Raw genomic sequence first — 19,645 nt, 5'->3', positions numbered from 1 at the left:
TTAATTCAGTATTTTCTTATGATTGACTTTATCTCTACTATTGCCTTCTTAGCCACACCTCTTTGTTTTATTGTTTCGGTGATTGTTTTAAGGTTTATCATTTACATTTTTAACTTATCACAATGTACCTTCCAATCATAGCACAACAGTTCACGGACACTTAAAACAGAATACTGCCGGGGCACCTGGGCAGCACAGTCGTTAGGCGGCTGCCTTCAGCTCAGGGCGTGGTCCCGGCGTTATGGGATCGAGTCCCACATCAGGCTCCTCCGCTGGGAGCCTGCTTCTTCCTCTCCCACTCCCCTGCTGTGTTCCCTCTCTCACTGGCTATCTCTCTGTCACATAAATAAATAAAATCTTTAAAAAAAAAAAAAACAGAATACTGCCTTGTCATTTCCTGTGTACTATTGTTTTTCCTTTCCTTCCTTCCTTCCTTCCTTCCTTCCTTCCTTCCTTCCTTCCCTTCTTCCTTTCCTTCCTTCTAAGATTTTATTTATTTATCTGTCAGACAGAGAGAGAGTGTGAGTGCACAAGCAGGGGGAGCAGTGGGCAATGGGAGAAGCAGGCTCCCCTCTGAGCAAGGAGCCTGATGTGAGGCCAATTCGGGACTCCATCCCAGGACGCTGGGATCATGACCTGAGTGGAAGGCAGACCCTTCTGCTGAACCACCCAGGTTCCTGGTGTGCTATTGTGTTCATATATTTTATTTCTACCTTTGTTGTAAACTTCTACCTTTGCATAATAAATAATACATCGTTAGTTTTTCCTTGAAACAGTATCTTTTTTGATGTTTGTATTAATATGGAATTTACATCCTAGTTCACCCTTTTAAGGGTACAGTTCTTGTTTCTTTTTTAAGTGTTATTTATGTAAGTAATCTCTACACCCAACATGGGACCCGAACTCAGGGCCCTGATGGAGTCGCATGCTCTCCAGAGGGACGGAGCCAGGTACCCCAAGGGTACAGGTCTGAACGTTTTGACTAAGGTATAGAGTCATGTCATCACCACCACAATCAAGATGTAGGAGAGCCCATCACTCCCGAAACTTTAAGTGATCCTTCTGTGCTCCTACCAGCAGCCCCTGCTAAGGACTGATTAGATTTCGGTCTCTCTAGTATGGTCTTTGCAGGAATGGCATGGAAATAGAACCATACACTCTGCTGAGCAGCAGTTCCGATTCCTTCCTGTGACTCTGCTGATCAGTTCATTCCATCCTATGAACATACCCCAATGTCTTTATCCATCCTGCCGTGGAGGGACATTTCGGTGCTTTTCAGTTTTTGTCTATTACAAGCAAAGCCTCCAAAAAACACTGGTGTATAGGTTTTCGTGTGAACACAGGTTTTGCTGAGTCATATGGCAAGTTTATGTTTAACTTTATAGCAACGCAATGATCTTTTTAAAGGGTCAAAGATGAGGGGAACCTGGCTGGCTAGGTCGAAGAGCATGTGACCCCGGATGTCTGACTGTGAATTCAGCCCCATCTTGGGTGTAGAGATTACGTAAATAAACAAACAAGAAGCAATGATTAAAAATGAAAGCTTTAGATTTCTCCACCTTGACCACCCCCAGCACTTCATTTTGTGAGCGTGTAAATTCAGATTCCCTTCCGTCTAAAATACTTCTGGGAGAGTGAGCGTTTGCTACTACCCCTGCTTGTCTAAACGGAGTCTTTATTTTGCCTTCTGGTTGGAACCGGGTTTTCGCTTGGGTACGCGTATTCCGAGGCTCTCAGTTCCTTGTTTTCATCCGTTTCATTTTCATGCCACAAGGACGAGGGCTGGTGCCTCTGGCAGGTCCCCACTGGAGAAGCAGAGTAGCCTGTGGGAGCGCAGGGTGTCTGGACAGCCCCAGCCAAGTCGTCCTCGCAGGAATTTTAGCACGTAGAGAAGCCCCTCTCCAACGACCCCGGGGCCCCGGGACGGCGAGGCCCCTGGAGTCCCCGCCCTCAGCGTTCGGGAACGCTCCCACTAGCGCAGCTCCGCCTCCTGTGGCTCAGCCCAGGCTACCTGCCAGGGAGGCGCGTGCAGCCCGGAGGAGGGAGGGGGCGGGGTCACACTGCCCCGCCCCCTCGGCCCACCCGCGCTCCGCCCCCAATGTCGGTGGGCGGGGCCTGGCCCTGCTTTAAAGCGGCTTTGGCTCCTGCAGCCTAGTGCCTCGCGCCAACCATAGAGTTCCACTTGTGGGGCACCGATTCCGCTGCCGCCGCCGCCACCATGTCCCGGCCGCTGTCCCCGCGGCGGCCCGCTACCGTGCTGGGCGCCATGGAGATGGGGCGCCGCATGGACAAGCCCTCCAGCATCGCGGCCGTGCGCGCCTTCCTGGACCGCGGCTACACCGAGCTGGACACGGCCTTCATATACGCCGACGGCCAGTCCGAGATCATCCTGGGCGAAATGGGGCTCGGGCTGGGCGGCAGCGACTGCAAAGGTAACCTCTACCTTCCCCTGCACCGTGCGGCGCCCACCCGGCCCCAGCCTTGGCCCAGCCGCCGTCAGGACCCACGCCTTCGGGCCCTCTTGTGCGTTGACCTCCTCACAGCCGCGTGGACCGCCTGCTCCTTAGGCCCCATGCACGTGTCGTCCCGGACAGCCGGACAGTGCTTTGCCCTGACCAGCCTTTCCTCTCCCCTTCCCTTCCGAGGAGGTCTCCCACGGCCTTCCCTCAGGGACATCCCCCTCCAGGTACAGTCTGGAAGGACTTGGTTAATCTTCTAGGGGGCACTGAAAGCGCTGGAATCTGGCGCTGTGCAGCCCCTGCCTCCTTCCCCGCCCCCCTCAGGGGCCCCGTGCGGGCCTGATCTGCTGGAACCCTGCCCGTACTGTCCTGGCATTCCCTGGCAGAGCGCCACCCGGATCCGACTTGGGAACCTGTGGGGCATCTGCTTCCTCCTTGCTCTGGCCCTAGACTTTGCTCCGTTGGGGTTTCGGGTGCTATGCTCAGTAGGCACGGCCTCCCGCTTCCTGCGGGTGGCAGCGCCAGGGAGCCGCAGGAGCACGGTGGGCTGGCATGGGGGAGTGGGGGTGGTAGGGGATCTAACTACCCTCTGGGCTAGCCTCTGAGGTCCTAGAAGGGAAATGGACAGGAACCCACTCTGCGGAGCTCGGGTTCTAGAGAAGGCTGGGGAAGCTGGGAAGAGGGAGCACTTCTGGGGGGGGGGGCACTGAAGAAAGCTCCGAAGAGGGAACATTAGACATTGAAGAACTGATTGGTTTGCCAGGAGGAGGAAGAGGAGGACAGGCATTAGTGCTGTGGGCGTAGGCAGTGGGTGTGAGATTTGGTAGTGCCAGGGGTGTTGGAACAGGCAGATAGAGCTAAATGGAGGGTTTGTATAAGGGCAGGGGTACGTCCATCACCAGTCTGATGCCATTTGAAAAGGTTCGGCAGTGCTGGGCAGGTCCCTCGAGTTCAGCAATGTCGGCTGTTACTGTTAGGATTACTAGTATTAATAGTCATGTTACCACACGGCACCGTCTCTCCCTCCAGCTCTTTTCTGTCCTCTGCTAGAGCCTGGCTTGGTTTCTCCTGTGATTCACAGCATGCTAGATCTGGAACAGTAAGACAGAATGCCTGCGTCTCAGTGCTCGCCCTTTCTAGATCACCGGGCTCCTTCTCTGACCGCTCTGGGTCTTCTTTCTCAATGTCTTTTTTTCTCCAAGCTCTCCTTCCCTTCCCTCCTTATGGTCAGAGCTAGTGGGGCCAAAGTCCTTAACCTCAGCTGCGAAGTTTCATTCACATGAAGAAGAGGTGGACGAACGGAACAATTCCAAGTGAGCAGTCCTCCTGCCTGCTCCTAAGTCTCAAGCAGTCAGATGACTTGCCTGGTGTGCAGGGAGGGCCACATTCCACGGGGTGCTCTCAAGACCGTTTCCATGGGTCTGTGGCCCTTCTCTCCCTCGGGTACCCCCTGACCCTGGTGCTCTAGATCCCTGGAATTGCAGGCATGGCTCCTCGTCTTCACCCTCTGGAATGACCTTCCCACCCTTCCTCAACTGGCAGCCTGTGACTTCCCCCTGGAGACCAAGATTCAGATCGTAAAGAAAGCCTTCCCTGAGCTTACAGTGGGTCTCCCGCCTCTATGTCCTGGGCTCCCCCAGCACCTGCTGCATCCCTGCCTCACTTGCTGTCATGCAGCCCCTTAGACAGTGAGTCCCCAAGGGCAGGGATCGCCTGTTGGGTCTCCCACCCTTAGGGCCTAGTAAATAATGTGTCGTAGTGATGGCATGAGCGATGATGACAATGAACACGTCCATTCACGTTCTGATCAAGCCTTGGGAACAGCACACAAAATAGAACCATGGTCACAACCAATTTATAGTTGAGAGGATTGAGGCTCAGAGAGGTTGAGTAACTTGGTCAAAGTCACAGAGCTAGTAATGGCAGATCTGGGATGGGAACTCAGGTCTTTCTCTTACTCCTTACTTACTCTCTCCAGTGTTTGGTAAACTGCCCTGAACTCTCATTTCACTCCCCAAAGTGAAAATCGCCACGAAGGCCAATCCATTGGATGAGAATTCACTGAAGCCTGACAGTCTGCGGGCCCAGCTGGAGACATCCCTGAGGCGGCTGCAGTGCCGCAGAGTGGACATCTTCTACCTGCATCTACCAGACCACGACACCCCCGTGGAGGAGACGCTTCGTGCCTGCCACCAGCTGCACCAGGAGGTGAGGCCACATCCGAGCTCCAGGAGAGAGCAGGCAGCAGGGTAGTCCCAGAGCCAAGCCAGGGACAGACCACACCCCCAGGTGCCCCACGCCCGTCTCCCTTTTCCAGTGTCCTGGGCGGCGATGGGTTCTGACCCAGGCCTCTCCCCTGCAGGGCTTGTTCGTGGAGCTTGGCCTCTCCAACTACGCCTCCTGGGAGGTGGCCGAGATGTGTACCCTCTGCAGGAGGAACGGCTGGATCCTGCCCACCGTGTACCAGGTGAGGCCTGGGCTGCAGGGCCTGTCTGCAGGGCTGCTGCTGATCCCCGGTTCTCCAGGCCCCTCTGCCTGCCTCCTCTCCAGCGCAGCCCCTCCCCTGCTGACAGCCTGGGATGCCTCCCAGTGCACCTGCAGCTCTGGCCTGGCTCCCCTTCCTGCCCACGTGTGCTCCTGGGGCCCTTCCTTCCTGCTTCCTGGCGGTGCACAAGCCTGGACCATTCTTCCCCTGCTCCTGCTGGAAGCGATCAGTCCTCGCTTAGATGGCTCGTCCCCTGGAAGCCTTTCCCGATGCCCCAGAGGAATCTGCGATCTCAGGCCCTACTTCTCTCCTCGTTCATTCAGCAAATGTTTGGACCCCTGCTTGGTGCCGGACTCCGCTTGCAGAACTTACTCGTGGAGTCCAACTGCTGCTTTCCTTGATTGTACCATGGCTGCCCTACCTTGCTATTCGATCTCTCAGGGCAGGGGCCTTGTCCTGTTGGTGTGTGGATGGAAATTCCATGTCCAGCACCTGGCTGGTGCTCAGAAATGTGGGCTGCATGAATGAATTTTCCTTTGCACCAAGTAGATGCCCCGATTGTGAAGGTCCTAAGGATTGTTAGGGTGTGAACTGCGGGCTGTGCCAGGGAAGCTGTGGGGACCCTTCCTTTGATTCGGGCACACCTGCAGCTGGCCTTCTACCCGCAGGGCATGTACAACGCTACCACGCGGCAGGTGGAGACCGAGCTCTTCCCCTGCCTCAGGCACTTCGGACTGCGGTTCTATGCCTACAACCCTTTGGCTGGTAGGCGCTGCTCTGGGGGCGGGTCCCCTGGGGTGGGAGGCCATTCTTGGCCCCAGCTCTGCCACTTCCTGACGCGGTAGAGGGCTGGCCAGGACCTGGGAAGCAGTGAGGGGTTTGAAGAGAGGCTGGGCAGTGTCCTCCATCCCTCCTGGGTCGCCCCCATCCCCCTCTCCCCAGTCCAGAACAGCGTCTGGGAGCAGGGTGGGCCGCGGCTCTGATGGGTATCCTCTTGCAGGGGGCCTGCTGACCGGAAGGTACAAGTACGAGGACAAGGACAGGAAACAGCCCGTCTGCCGCTTCTTTGGGGATAAGTGGTCTGAGATCTACAGAAATCGGTGAACAGGGGATGGGCTGCGTCAGGATGGGAGGGGTGCGGGCTCCCCTTTATCTGAGCTGGAGAAATTCTAGGTGCCTTTCCTGGTGGTTCCGGGTCTCCCCTGCTGTCCGGACCCATGTCTCTTGACACCTGCAGAAATGACCAAACTCCACGGCGTTTCTTGTTTTCTTGGGAGCTCTGTGAGCAAATGGTGACCCCCGGGTCTCATACCGGGTCTTCCGAGGCCTAGCGGTTCCCTGAGAAGTGTTTACCACTGGCCAGGAAGGAAGGAGCGAGCCCTGGATGCAGGCTCAGGATGCCTGGGGCCGAGTCCTGCCCACCCCCGGACTACTTACCTTTGCTTCACTCGGAAAAGGGAGGGGGGGCAGTTCTTAAGAATCATAAAGAGATGAAAGATGACTTTGAGGTGTTTGGTGAGGGTCACCCACCTGCCTCCTGTGCCCAGTGGTTCTGCTGCCCAATCAAGCCGGCCGCTGCAGGAAGGGCGCTGGGTTCCCCACTCCGCAGAGTTGGGTGGGCACAGCTGCCGTGCTTGGCTTTGTGGCTCTAGCCCGGCGTGATCCCGGGTTATTGACCCTTGTGCCACTCCCTTCACCTGCCCAGCTTCTGGAAAGAGAACCAGTTCGAGGCCATTGCCCTGGTGGAGAAGGCCCTGCAGGCTGCGTATGGCGGCAGCGCCCCCAGCATGACCTCGGCCGCCCTCCGCTGGATGTACCACCACTCCCAGCTGCAGGTGAGCCGGCCGTCCGGGGGCCCCGCCGCCCCTCGTAGCAGAGCCGGAATCACTTACCTTGACGTGATTTCTAAGCCACGTTTCATTGGTTAATTTTTGTTTTTGTTTTTGTTTTCGCCCCTGAAGATTTTGTTTGTGGGCAGCTGGCTGTTTTGGTTAGTGGAACATGTGACTCTTGATCTCAGGGTTGTGAGGTCAAGCCCCATGTGGGGCATGGAGCCTATATTAAATAAAAAAAGAAAGAAAGAAAGAAAAAGGTTTTATTTGTAAGTACTCTATACACCCAGTGTAGGGCTCCAACTCTCAACCCCAGACCCAGAGTCGTGTGCTCCCCACTGAGCCGGCCAGGCGCCCCACCGAAGCAGTTCTCCCCTCCGAAGTCTCTCCTGCTGACAGAGCTGACGAGAGCCCTTCCGTTGTCCTAAGCTCCTGTCTGAGCGCCAGGCCCCGGATGAGGGCTTCGCTCACATGTACTTAGTTCTCCAGCCCTATGAAGTGCCAGTCCCCCGGATTTACAGATGAGGACATGGCTTCGCACAGCTGTGCAGGGGGTAGAAAATCGCACAAAACCCATTAGCCTCACTCACAGTGGGAGTTGGGGTCCCTCTCGCTCTGGCGTCCCCGGTCTCCCTAGCTACAACGTCCCGCCTGCATCAGCCTGACGCAGTTCCCAGTGTAGGACGCACAGGGAGTAGTTTCTCAAACAACCGGGGCTAAGTGCCTGACATAGTTTCTGATTCCCGTAAGTAAGCCAAGCGTCACCCAGCTGAGCGGCCGGGCTGCGCTCTGAGCACAGGTCTGTCTGAGGATGAGCAGAGTGACGGCAGAGGGAAAGACGACAGGGTTTGAGTCACATGGTTAAAATCACTGAAGGCATCTCAGTTTCCTTACAGAACTGTATTCGACATAAACATCAGAGCCCGGGTCTCGGCAGGGGCAGGGCTGGGAGGGAGGATGTGTGGCTGGAGTCACACCTGGCTGTGTCCCCTTGCAGGGTGCCCTCGGGGACGCGGTCATCCTGGGCATGTCCAGCGTGCAGCAGCTGACACAGAACTTGGCAGCGACCGAGGAAGGGCCGCTGGAGCCGGCCGTGGTGCAGGCCTTCGATCGGGCCTGGCAGCTGGTCGCCCACGAATGTCCCAATTACTTCCGCTAGGGCCAGTTCTGGCTGGGGCTGACAAAGGTTTCTTTCTCTCCTGTCACCTCTTCTAGTCTCAAATCCTGACCAGTGTTCCATAAGTCGATTTCACATGGTCTTTTTTGATTGTCTGAATCGATGCAATATTTTTCTAGATTCCGTCCTGGCTCCCAGTTGCCTTCGCAGTGTGTAAAGGCTGGGACTGTGGTCCACTGGGGCTGTTCCTGTCTGAATAAAGCAGGCACTTGACCGGCCTGGGCCCTGAGTAAGCCCCACGAACCTGTCTCCTTTACTGTCTGCAGCCTGTTCTCATCTGCCCGGGGCTTACTGCCAACGGGGCAGAACCACGAGCTGCAGTCCCCAGAGGGCAGGGGCAGAGCCTGACTTTCAACGGCAGGGCTGAGGTGGCCGTCGCTCTGCTGTGCACAGGAGAAGAAAAGCAGGCCATGCACCCTGAATATACTTCTCTTAGCCAGAATCACCTGGAAATAGAGGCACTTAGAAGTAGAATCCTTGGGGCCAAAACCTACCGTTAGCGTCCCCACCAAGAAGAATAAGGTTGCTCCTGGGGTCCTCCTGAGATGCTGTGTGACATTTTTAACAGACTCTGTATTTCGGCGGCAGCTTTACTCCTGTCCTGGTGAAAGCCTCCTGTCTCCTTGTCATCTGTAGGATTCTCAGCCTTGCCCTGGGTCTCCTGCTGCTGGAGGTGGAAAGGTGGCATGGGCAGCCAGGGTACTTATTTCCCGTTGCAAACCCCTACTCCAAGCAGGGTGTACCCAACCCTGGGGAAGAAAAATCCCAGGTCTCATTGTTGCTTCTTGACCATTCCCAGTGCAGAAAAATCAGTCTAGTCCTGGGCAGGGCTGTGGGGTGAAGGCCAAGCAGCAGAAGTCCGCTTGCTTATCTTGAAGTGAGGAAGGGGGCTCAATTTGGAAATGTCAGACCGGACCCCAGTCAGAAACACTCTCTGTTCTACGAAATGTCCCCTTTGCCGTCTAGAGGGAGACACCTTGCAGACAGAATCTTATTCTCTACAGAAGCAGTTGCCCTCTCTTGTCTTCACAATAAAATGTGTTCTTCCCTAAGCAGGATGGAGTATCAGTTCCCATTCACAGTTAGCTATCCTAAAATCAAGTCGCTTCAAATGATAAAATCCACCGAATTCAGATTAAACATTCAATGCAATCCCTATGAAGTCCAACTGGTTTTTTGTTTTGTCTTTTTTTTAAAACAAATTCATAAACAAATTCTAAAATTCATGTGGAAATTCAAGGGACACAGAATAGCTATAACAGTAAATATGAAGACTAAGTTCTCTGATTCTTGATTTCAACACTTACCAAAAGCTACATTAATAAAGACAGCATGGTAGTGGCATAAGGGTAGACATACAGATCAATGAAATAGACCCGAGTCCAGAAATAAACCTTTACATGTACTTTCAATTGATTTTAGAGAAGTGGGTCACGAAAATTCAATAGCAAAATAATAGTTTTCAACAAAGTAATCTGGGGCAACTGGATATCCACATGCAAAAGAATGAAGTGGATCCCCTTCCTCACACCATCCACACTCACACAATGATCTCTAGGATTGTAGCCCTAAGTGTCAGGCTAAAAGTATAAAGCTCTTAGAGTATAGTAGTAAATATTCATGACCTTGGGTTAGGCTATGATTTCTTAGATGACACCAAAAGCACCAAAAACAGAAGAAAAAAAAAGAATTAGACATTATCAGAATTTAAAATGTGTGTGCTTTAAAAGATACCATCAAGAAAGTGAAAAAGTTGGGACGCCTGGGTGTCTCAGTCAGTTCAGCGTCTGCCTTCTGCTCAGGTTATGATGCCAGGGCCCTGTGATCAAGTCCCACATTGGGCTCCTTGCTCAGTGGGGAGCCTCTACCCACTGCTCCCCCTGCTTGAGCATTCAGTCTCTGTCTCTCTCTGTCAAATAAATAAAATCTTTAAAAAAAAAAAAGAAAAGAAAGTGAAAAAGCAATCTGCAGAATGGCAAAAAATATTTGCAAAAACATATCATAAGGAACTTGTATCTACAATATATAAAGAATCCCTACGATTCAATGATAAAAGATAGAAAACCCAATTTTAGAAACAGGCAAAGTCCCTGAATATACTTTTCTCTGAAGAAGGTAGACACAGGGCCAATAAACATGTGAAAAGCTGTTCAACATCGTTACCCATCAGAGAAAGGAAATGAAAACCACAGCGATACCACTTTACACCCACCAGGATGGCTAAAGTAAAAGACAGACAATAGCAAGTGTTGACAAGGGTGTGGAGAATTTGGAATCTCCTGCACTGCCGGTGGGAATGTAAACCGGTGAAGGCACTCTGGAAACAGTCTGGCAGTTCAGGAAAAGATAAGACCTAGAGTTCCCGTATGACCCGGCAATTCCATCCCTTTGGTATACACCCAAGAGAAGTGAAAATATCACCCAAAAATGTGTATCCGGATGTTCATAAGAACTATAGCCTTAAAGTGGCAGCAGCCCAATGTCCGTCAGCTGATGAATGGATAAATACAAGGCGGTCTGTTCATACGATGGAATAGCAATAAAAAGGAACGAAGTAAAGAAGCATGTACCATGTGGACGAACGTTGAAAACATGCTAAGTGGAAGAAGCCAGTCACAGCAGACCTCCTAGCGGATTATTTGGTTTACATAAAATGTCTGGAACAGGCAAATTGACTAGAGACAGAAAGTCACTTAGTACGTGCATGCTGAGGGCTGGAAGGGGTGTTGCAGGAAATGGAGAGTGGCTGCTAATGAGGTCAGGGTTCTCCTGGGGGGTGCTGGCACGCTCTAGAACTGTGACGGTTGTACAACTCCAAATACTCTAAAAACCATTGAAGTAGACAGTGTATGTGTAATGTGCGAATCGTGTCTCAGTGGGGAATGCTCACCTGCTCCCTCTGTCTGAGAAGTGACCTTAAAGCTGGCGGTGGAGTCCCCCGAGGCCAAAGCACCCACACTCTGGTCATTGATGCTGATCGCCAGCTGCAATGCCAGCTGCTTCCAAGCGGTACACTTACACGTGACCCCGCCATGTAGCCTGGGCTTCCTCAAAGCGTGGCAGCTGCCTTCTGAGGGCAAGCATCCCAAGAAAACCAGGCAGACCTCATAATGCCCTGTATGTCCCATCTTTGGAAATCCATAGCATCACTCTTGCCTCATGGGGTGAGTGTCAACGTTGTGTTGTACAAGAGAATTATGAGAGAATAGACGGTCATCTTTGGAGAACAACCTCTGCCACGGGGAGCAATGGTTCTGAGTGGTCAAGTCAAGAGGATGTGCCTTTGAACTGGCCCGGAGACCTTCAGTCCCGAGTAACCCCGTTAGGGATGCATTCTCTAGGTCATGTTCCATCTACTAGAACTTTCCGGTAGCACATCTCACACATGTTTCACGGTTGCTTGAATTCAGCCATTTGATACCTGATGAGCTTTTTCAAATGACAGAGGACCAGAGTTAGATCTGGAAAACATACTTAACTTCAAAGTAAAGCAATTGGCTTGTGGTGTATAAAAGACTGGAGAGGGACGCTCTGAGGTGGCTCCGTTGGTTGGGCATCTGCCTTTGGCTCGATTCATGGTCCCAGATCTGGGATCAAATCCCACATCAGGGTCCCTGCTCAGTGGGAATCCTGCTTCTTCCTCTGCCTCTTTGTTCCCTCTGCTTGTGCTCTCTCTCTCTGACAAATAAATAAATAAGTAATATCTGAAAGAAAGAAAGAAAGAAAGAAAGAAAGAAAGAAAGAAAGAAAGAAAGAAAGAAGAAAGAAAGAAAGAAACGAATAAGATAGGAAAGAGAGAAAGAAAAAGAAAAAGAAGAAAAGGAAAGAAAAAAGACTGGAGAATGACGTGGAATAGATGTTGTATACTCGAGTTCTGGCAGAAAGATGGCTCCTGAAGCTAGAGGCTGGTGGGAGGGCATCTGGGCTGATATCCTCACTTACTTCCCATCTGTTCTGCTTGTTAGCATCACCCGTGTCGAATGTGGGGGTGAACATTATCAGTGCCTCAAATCTGCATTCTGAATACCTTTCAGAAGCTCATAAGGAAGGGCAATGGGAGGAACCACACTACTGATGAGAGAGTACTTTTCCACTCCATAGATCTTTAATTTAACAGCACTACTTTTAAAATGATATTATTTTTCATTTACTTGAGAGAGAGGATGAATGGGAGGAGGGGCAGAAGGAGAAACAGACTCCCAGCTGAGTGAGGAGCCCTATGCAGGGCTGCATCCCAGGACCCTGGGACCCCTCCTCTAACTCCTGTTCTCTCTCTCTCTCTGTCATAAATAAATAAATCTTAAAAAATAAACTGGACCTTCTACAGGCACAAGTGACATTGTACTCTCCAGACAGTATTCTACGGAAAGAAATAGCAATTCTTTCAAGATGGTCGTGCCAGTTGTCTTAGTCTGTTCAGGCTGCTGTAACAAAAGACCACGGACGGGGTGGCTGAAAACAACGACTATTTCTTTCTCACAGTATTTGGAGGCTGAAATGTGCAAGATCAAGGGGCCAGCGTATTCAGTCTCTGTGAGGGCTCTCTTTGTGTTTTGCAGACAGCTGCCTTTTTGCTGGCTACCCTCACATGGTGGAGAAAGAACTCTAGTCTCTTGCTCTTCTTATTAGGACGTCAGTCACATCAGTGGGCTCTATGCTTAACACTTTGGTGTGGGAGCAGAAGGCTACCTGAGGACAAAGTACAAGGTGACACCTGCAAACCACCCCCCCACTCCAGGGTGGGATATGTGTGACATTCTTCCAGGAAGCTCCCAACTGTCTTCTTCTTTTTTTTTTTTTTAAGATTTTTATTTATTTATTTAAGAGAGGGCGGAAGAGAACACAAGCAGGGGGAGGGGCAGGGGCATCTCCCTGCTGAGCAGGAAGCCTGATGCAGGTCTCGATCCCAGGACCCTGGGATTATGACCTGTGCTGAAGGTAGATGCTTCACCGACTGAGCCACCCAGGTGCCCCGAAGCTCCCAACTGCCTTAATTGTATTGCTTTACTAGAGGGAAAAGCAACCTTAACTTGACATGGCAAGGCCTCCAGGATCTTGTAGGTCCTCTTTAGCCTATGGACTTCTTTTGAAAACCTCCCTTTTTGCTTACCTCCCCCAACCCCATAGTATATAATCAATTGCTCCTCACAAGCCCACTGCCGCTCTTGCTGCCCACCGTGCTTTCATAAAACCACCATTTTGCACCAAGGATGTCTCAAGAATTCTTTCTTGGTCGTCCGCCCTGGACCTCACCCCACTGAACCTCACCTATATTCTAAAACCACATCATATGGCGCCCACATGTGGGACTTGGGGTTTTTTCATCTGGACTCTGAGCTTCGGGGAAACTTGGTGATTACTTTCTCTTCTCTTCCTTTACTCTGCTTTTAGGGGCCCTTCAAGGAGTCCGGTCTTCCTGCAACACTTTCATTGCGATAGGTCAGGCTGCCATCCTCTAGCCTGTGGTACTCTACGGGGAAGAGAAAGCCTGCCTATTGGTTAGAAATTAGTAACATGGCCGGGATGGTAATAAGACCCAGAAACTTGATGCCCTCTCTTTACTCCTGTCCTTCTACAAAGTCATTTGTCTTGGGCATGGGTCAGCCACCTATGTCACCAGGACGGCTGCCAATCTTAAGACTCCCATGTGAGGTTTCTTCCTGATTGATCTCACGGGATCCCCTTCACATCCCTGCTCTAGCCACTTGTGGCTGCAGGACCTCCGCTAGGAGCAGCCGAAACCAGTACCTGATGGAATTACAACCCAACCGGGGACCATTTCCTAGGGAAGTTGACTATAAAGACTACCTGTGTTGTAATGTCTGTTAGAACCATGATGGATTTCTATCTTGACTGTTTTCCATCAATGCCCTCTACTAACTACTTAGTTAGATGATGAGAGGTGACACTATGGCTGGCAAGGAAATCGGGTTATTTCTTAATAACTACTTAAATTACAAAATTGGGGGTGCCTGTGTGGCTCAGTTGGTTAATAGTCTGCCTTCTGCTCAGGTCATGATCCTGGGGTCCTGGGATGGAGCCCTGCATCGGGGGGTTCGTCTTTGGTTCCCAAGGACTCTTCCTTGGGGTTGCTTTTTACCCCACTGGAAACAATTCAAATTGCAAAATTTAGGAAAGGACTGGTCTCCTGTAACACTGTATGGCCTCGGTGGGATCTATCAGTTAGATCTCTTCTGCAGGGAAGAGGGCAAATAGAAGTGCCCTAGGTCCATCCAGGCTTTCAGGGCTCTAACTCAGGACCCAGACCTAAGGGCCTCTTGCAGAGTGCGTTTGGCTAGTAAAACTCCCTGCTGACATATTGGATGATAATTGTCTAAACAGGCCTCCTCCGAGTAAACCCAGGTTGCTGCAGGAAACACAGGCCATCCCAGAGGAAGGGGACTCTTGACTGTCTCTCTCTCACTGCTTTTCCTAATCGATGTAGGGGCTTCTCCCTCACTTATTTCCTGGGTTAATGGCTATAATTGGAGCCATCTGTGGTTAGTCTCCCTCAGGACGGGCACTACAAGGAATATTCCCAAGCAGCTGCCGAAACTCCCTTGGTTTCAGGGAAATTCGGTCGTCTCCAGCCTGACATGGCCTGCCTAATTCCACTTGTTGGCAGGGAAACATGGCGTCTGCTCCTCTGTTGGAGCTCATGATCTCTAGAACCAGGAACCTTCTCTGCCTTCTGGCCGCACTTCACCTCTTCTGCCTCCTCTGCTCCCCCGTCCCGTTTCTGCACCACCTTGGGTGCGGCCTGCAGAACTGGCTTCTAGACCATCCTCGGTGCATCAGGCACCATGGCTCCTTCTCCCCTCGCTCTCAGGGAGCGAAGAAGAGCACCCCGTGGACCCCACACCGCCCACTCCAGATTTCCCCACCAGTGTCTCAGGTAAAAATAGACCTTGGGTAGGATCCAGGTGGAGCATGTCAGTATTTAAACTGATGTAAGTTTATTGGTTTAAGATAGACATGTCTTTAAGGTTATCATCATTAAATGTGAAGCTTTGATTCTACCAAGATTTACTGAGGGTCAAGTAAGCTCCGTTATCTCTGTTGCAATTTATTAGCAAAAAGATTATCTAAAATGATGGTTAATCTTGTCTGTCTCTACGTTTTCATGGGTAATTGTTAAGACAGCTTTCAAAGGGTGCCTGAGGGGCTCAGTCAGTTAAGCAGTTGCTTTGACTCGGGTCATGATCTTAGGGTCCTGGGATCAAGCCCCATTTCTGGCTCCCTGCTCAGTGGGGAATCAACTTCTCCCTCTCCTCCAAACCCTCCCTGCCTCTGCCCTTCTGCTCGTGGTCTCTCTCTCTCTCTCTCTTAAATAAATAAATAAATAAATAAATAAAATCTTTTTAAAAAATAGCTCTTAAAGTCTTTGCTAACCTGAAACTTTGAAGTTTTCCTTAGATGGTAAGTGGGATGAAATTCTTTGGACATGAAGGTCTTTTCCAAAGAGGATAAAAGGCTAAAGCATTGAGTACTGGACGTAGGTTTGTGCTTTCGACTACTTATTGCAGAACACTAAGGATATTTGAGTCTGTAGATCGACATGCTTTGTGCTTAACTGAGTCACAGATTTGCCGTCTAAACACTTTGGTGTCACAGTTCACAGCTGGTTACTACTTCGTTTTCACTGGAGACCCAGGTTCCAGGAGTGCAAAATTCTGCTAAGTGTAATTAAGACTGATGGAAATAAGAGAAGCAACTCTGTGCAGGAAACTAAGAGACATGTTACGGAAGATGTGAGGAATGGGAATGCATTTTTGTTGAAGGTGGAAGAAGGTAATTTTGTCCTAAATAAGATGGTTGTTTGGGAGAAATCGCTTGGGACAAAATCTGAATGCAGAAGAAAGCTGTAGAAGGTTTGTGAAGGGAAGTCTTTGGAAAGGAATTCTAGGTGTGGTCAGAAGGGACTGAGATTAAAATAAAGGAATTTTAAAAGTGCAGTGGTGTAAGACTGAAATTCTCACTCTGTTCAACAGACAACGTTTTCTTGAATTCCAGCAGCTCCTGGCCGAGAGCTTATACTAAGGATGTAGTAGGAAAACGTGTTTGTGACCCTGCGCGCTTTAGCGTAAATGTCAGAGCTCCATCAGTTGGGAACGCCGGGCTTGCTCAGGGTGGAACGCTGCCCTTCTCAAAACCCCCTCAGATAACAGCGGCCAGGAACGCCTGGTCCACTAAGGGCGGAATGCGGCCCCAAAGAAACCTGGTTGCTCTTGACAATAGCCCTCGGGGTGCATAGAAACATGTTTAAGAACAGGCTCCACTTGCTGAATGTTACATGATCTAATCCTGTGACCTTCCCTGGGATGTACTACTCGTCACTAGGCTCAGGAGACTCCCCTTGATTGTCTTTGAATGTTTACTGCCAATAAATACACGAGCTTGCAGCTGTTCGGGGCGATCGCACGCTTTGCGGTGTCCCCTGCACCCACCCCTGCACCCACGCTTTCCTTCAAAGCTAACCGTCTGTGCCTTGTCATTCTCCCGAATCACGCCGCGGCTCCGTGGGCAGTGTCGGGGCGTTGAATCAGTGCCCTTCTCTTGATGAGATAATGTGAACAAAGGTTTTTCTCTTTTGCCTGCCCAGAAAACCAGTTTCAATGCTATGTCCTTATCAGGACTTCGATTACTTAGCTAAAATTTCTCAGTGTTAAAGGAGCCACGTTTTGCTACCAGGTATCACGCTACATATTTGCCTTTGGAATCTCTTATTGTCACCTTGGTTGCAGAAAAATACATTTTGGATTTTGTAATGATCTTTAATTCTCTTTAGGCGTGTGCTTAACAAATTTTTATGAGATGTTTATAACAAATGTCCCAAGATTTAAATTGTAAATGAAGTCTCCTTGACTCATTAGGCTTTTTTATTTGGTCTTGTAAGTTCCTCCGGAAGTACTGTTAAACAAATGATAAGCTTTAGGTTACATTTCAGTAAATGCTGTAACTATTCTAGAGAGGATATGAAGTTCCTAACGTTTTAATGTGCTCTGGTGTAAGGCCATTACTTAATATTCTCATGATGGAAGTGTTACGTGTCACAGAAATAACCCGATTTCCTTGCCAGCCATAGTGTCACCTCTCATCAGATGTTTAACCCTGTCCGTTTTTGAGCTTTTGTCATTTATAGTTACTGTTCTTATTCTCTGGTAAAATAGTTCGTCTTCAAGGAGGTTCCTCTAAGGGACTTAAAACAAATACAGGTTTTTGATATCTTTAAAATCCTAAAACAGGTAAGAATTTTCTCACTAAGAACTCACTAAGGCTGCGTTGAAACAAAACAAGAATAGTAATATGGAACTAAGTGAATTGAGAGAAATGACAGGCTTTTGGTAAGTCTTGGTTGAAACAGTGCTGATTCTCTAATGTTTGCTCTTCCAGATTAAGGAAACTTTGTCTTAAGATATCCATGACTTACAGAAATGTGATAAAATATTCATTAGTGGGAAGCCTGGATGGCTCAGTCGATTGGGCATCTGCTTTCTGCTTGGGTCATGATCCCAGGGTCGTGGCAAGGAGCCCACACTGGGCTTCCTGCTCAGTGGGGAGCCTGCTTCTCCCTCTGCCTCTGCCCCTCCCTCCACTCATTCTGTCTCTCTCTCTCTCTCAAAAATAAATGAAATCTTTAAAAATATATATTCATTTGTAAACAAATTGAAGCACTTAACTTTTCTCTCTACCTGAACCCCCTGAAATGCAAAACATCTCAGTAAGTATTCTTTCTCCCCTGACAACCATAGTCATTTGCATAAGTTCAGTAAGAATCTGTTCTCCTTGTAACAGGACGCCGTTGGAAACATTGGTCATTTTACCAAGGCTTTGACTGGAATGTCATATTTGAGAGAGACCTCAGATATGACCAAACAGCTTTCAGGAAGGTTGACCTTATGAAACCTGGAGCCATAAAGCCCCTTGGAAATGTTGGCCTGAGATCTTGCTTCAGAGCTCCCAGCAGCTGCGCCAGGTGAGTAGAGTGTGTCGCTTCCTGGCAGGTGCAGGAAGCTCGGGATATACTGGGGACTCCGTGAAGAAGAATCCACCCAAATCTACAAGTATTGCAGGCATGTCTGATGGCAAGTACCTGCCTTGGCTTCTGGCCTGGAGAGGCTACTAAGAGTTCAACCTAGAGATTCCTTATAAAAAGTTCCAGCAGGGGTGCCTGGGTGGCTCAGTTGGTTGGGTGACTGCCTTCAGCTCAGGTCATGATCCTAGATCGAGTCCCCCATCAAGCTCCATACTCAGCAGGGAGTCTGATTCTCCCTCTGACCCTCCCTCCTCTCATGTGCAGGCGCTCTCTCTCTCTCTCTCTCTCAAATAAATAAATAAAATCTCAAGAAAAGAAGTTCCAGCAAAGCAGATTCTAAAAGAGCTATGTGATCAATTACTCTTCTTGCTGAGCTTATGTAAATAATTAGGCCACGTTTGTTAAAACTGAACTTGTTTTTCAAACAAACAATCCTGATTTGGCTGCCTCTGATTAAAAATGAGGGTGATTACAGGGAGAAATTATGTTTCAATAACACATTTTGCGGGGGCGCCTGGGTGGCACAGCGGTTGGGCGTCTGCATTCAGCTCAGGGCGTGATCCCGGCGTTATGGGATCGAGCCCCACATCAGGCTTCTCCGCTAGGAGCCTGCTTCTTCCTCCCCCACTCCCCCTGCTTGTGTTCCCTCTCTCGCTGGCTGTCTCTATCTCTGTCAAATAAATAAATAAAATCTTTAAAAAAAAATAACATATTTTGCGGATGTTAAATTCTAGCTCTGATTGTCTTTAAAAGAATGTCGTTTGCCTAAGCTAGACTTCTTGAGATAAACTTCAGAGAAATTGCCACAAGAGCTCATGTATAAGCAATCTTTCTGCTTGTTATTCTGTGGGAATAATAACAGGACCCCATGGGCATATGATTATTTAGGATTGATCCCCCAACAGTTATATAACTCAGCTAGCAACTGACCAGTTCTGGGTGACTGGGATGACAAAATCATTCCCTAAAAGCCGGAGCGCACCCCACTCCACAGGGTTAACTGTGAACTTATGGAGAAAATGGATGACCCCACTTTCCTTATGATTGCCTTGGAGAATGTACGGGGGATGCCCTTACCTCTTGACAAGTTTTCTCCCACTTGCCAGTGATTCCTTGTAATTAGGACATATCTCTCAGTTGGGAGTCTGCTTGAAAATTCTCTCCCTCTGCCCTTCCCCCACCAAATAAATAAAAACACCTTAAAAACAAAACAAAACATGGTAGACCAGAAAGTAGAAACAGATAAATCCGCCATGACATTTAGAGACTTCAACATTCCTCTCTCCACAATTGATAGAACTCCTGCCCAGAGAATCAGCAAGGATACAGAACTCAGAGGGGCCATCAACCAGCAGGATCTGCTCAACACTTATGGGCCAGTCTACCCAACAACTGCAATAGCTTCACCGTACCAATGTCAGTATCCAGGTTATGCTATTGTATATGGCTCTGCAAGATAGTACTTGGGGAAAACTAAGTCTCAAGCAGTCAGGTGACTTGCCAAGTGCCGAGTGTGCAGGGAGGGACACATTCCACGGGATGCTCAAGGCCCTTTTCATCGGGTGTGGCCCTCTCTCCCTCGGGTACCCCCTGCCCCTGGTGTTCTAGATCCCTGGAATTGCAGGCATGGCTCCTCTCATGCCATGTTCTTTTCCT

General features: G+C 49.8%; 1 protein-coding gene across 1 annotated transcript; it reads left to right on the top strand.

The window, feature by feature from the left end:
- The first annotated feature begins 2,136 nt into the window (after nt 1-2,136).
- Nucleotides 2,137-9,111, top strand: LOC103666816 (aflatoxin B1 aldehyde reductase member 2-like). The gene is made up of 7 exons (XM_008694894.2): nt 2,137-2,432; nt 4,480-4,667; nt 4,822-4,926; nt 5,613-5,709; nt 5,945-6,044; nt 6,650-6,779; nt 7,774-9,111. Exons 1-7 carry the CDS (start codon nt 2,219-2,221, stop codon nt 7,933-7,935), a joined length of 996 nt encoding a protein of 331 aa, XP_008693116.2. The 5' UTR covers nt 2,137-2,218; the 3' UTR covers nt 7,936-9,111.
- The last annotated feature ends 10,534 nt before the right edge of the window (nt 9,112-19,645 follow it).

Source organism: Ursus maritimus, unplaced genomic scaffold (assembly GCF_017311325.1).
Source record: "Ursus maritimus isolate PB19 unplaced genomic scaffold, ASM1731132v1 scaffold_32, whole genome shotgun sequence".
NCBI classification, from domain to species: Eukaryota; Metazoa; Chordata; class Mammalia; order Carnivora; family Ursidae; genus Ursus; species Ursus maritimus.
This window is presented reverse-complemented; position numbering and strand designations above follow the sequence as displayed.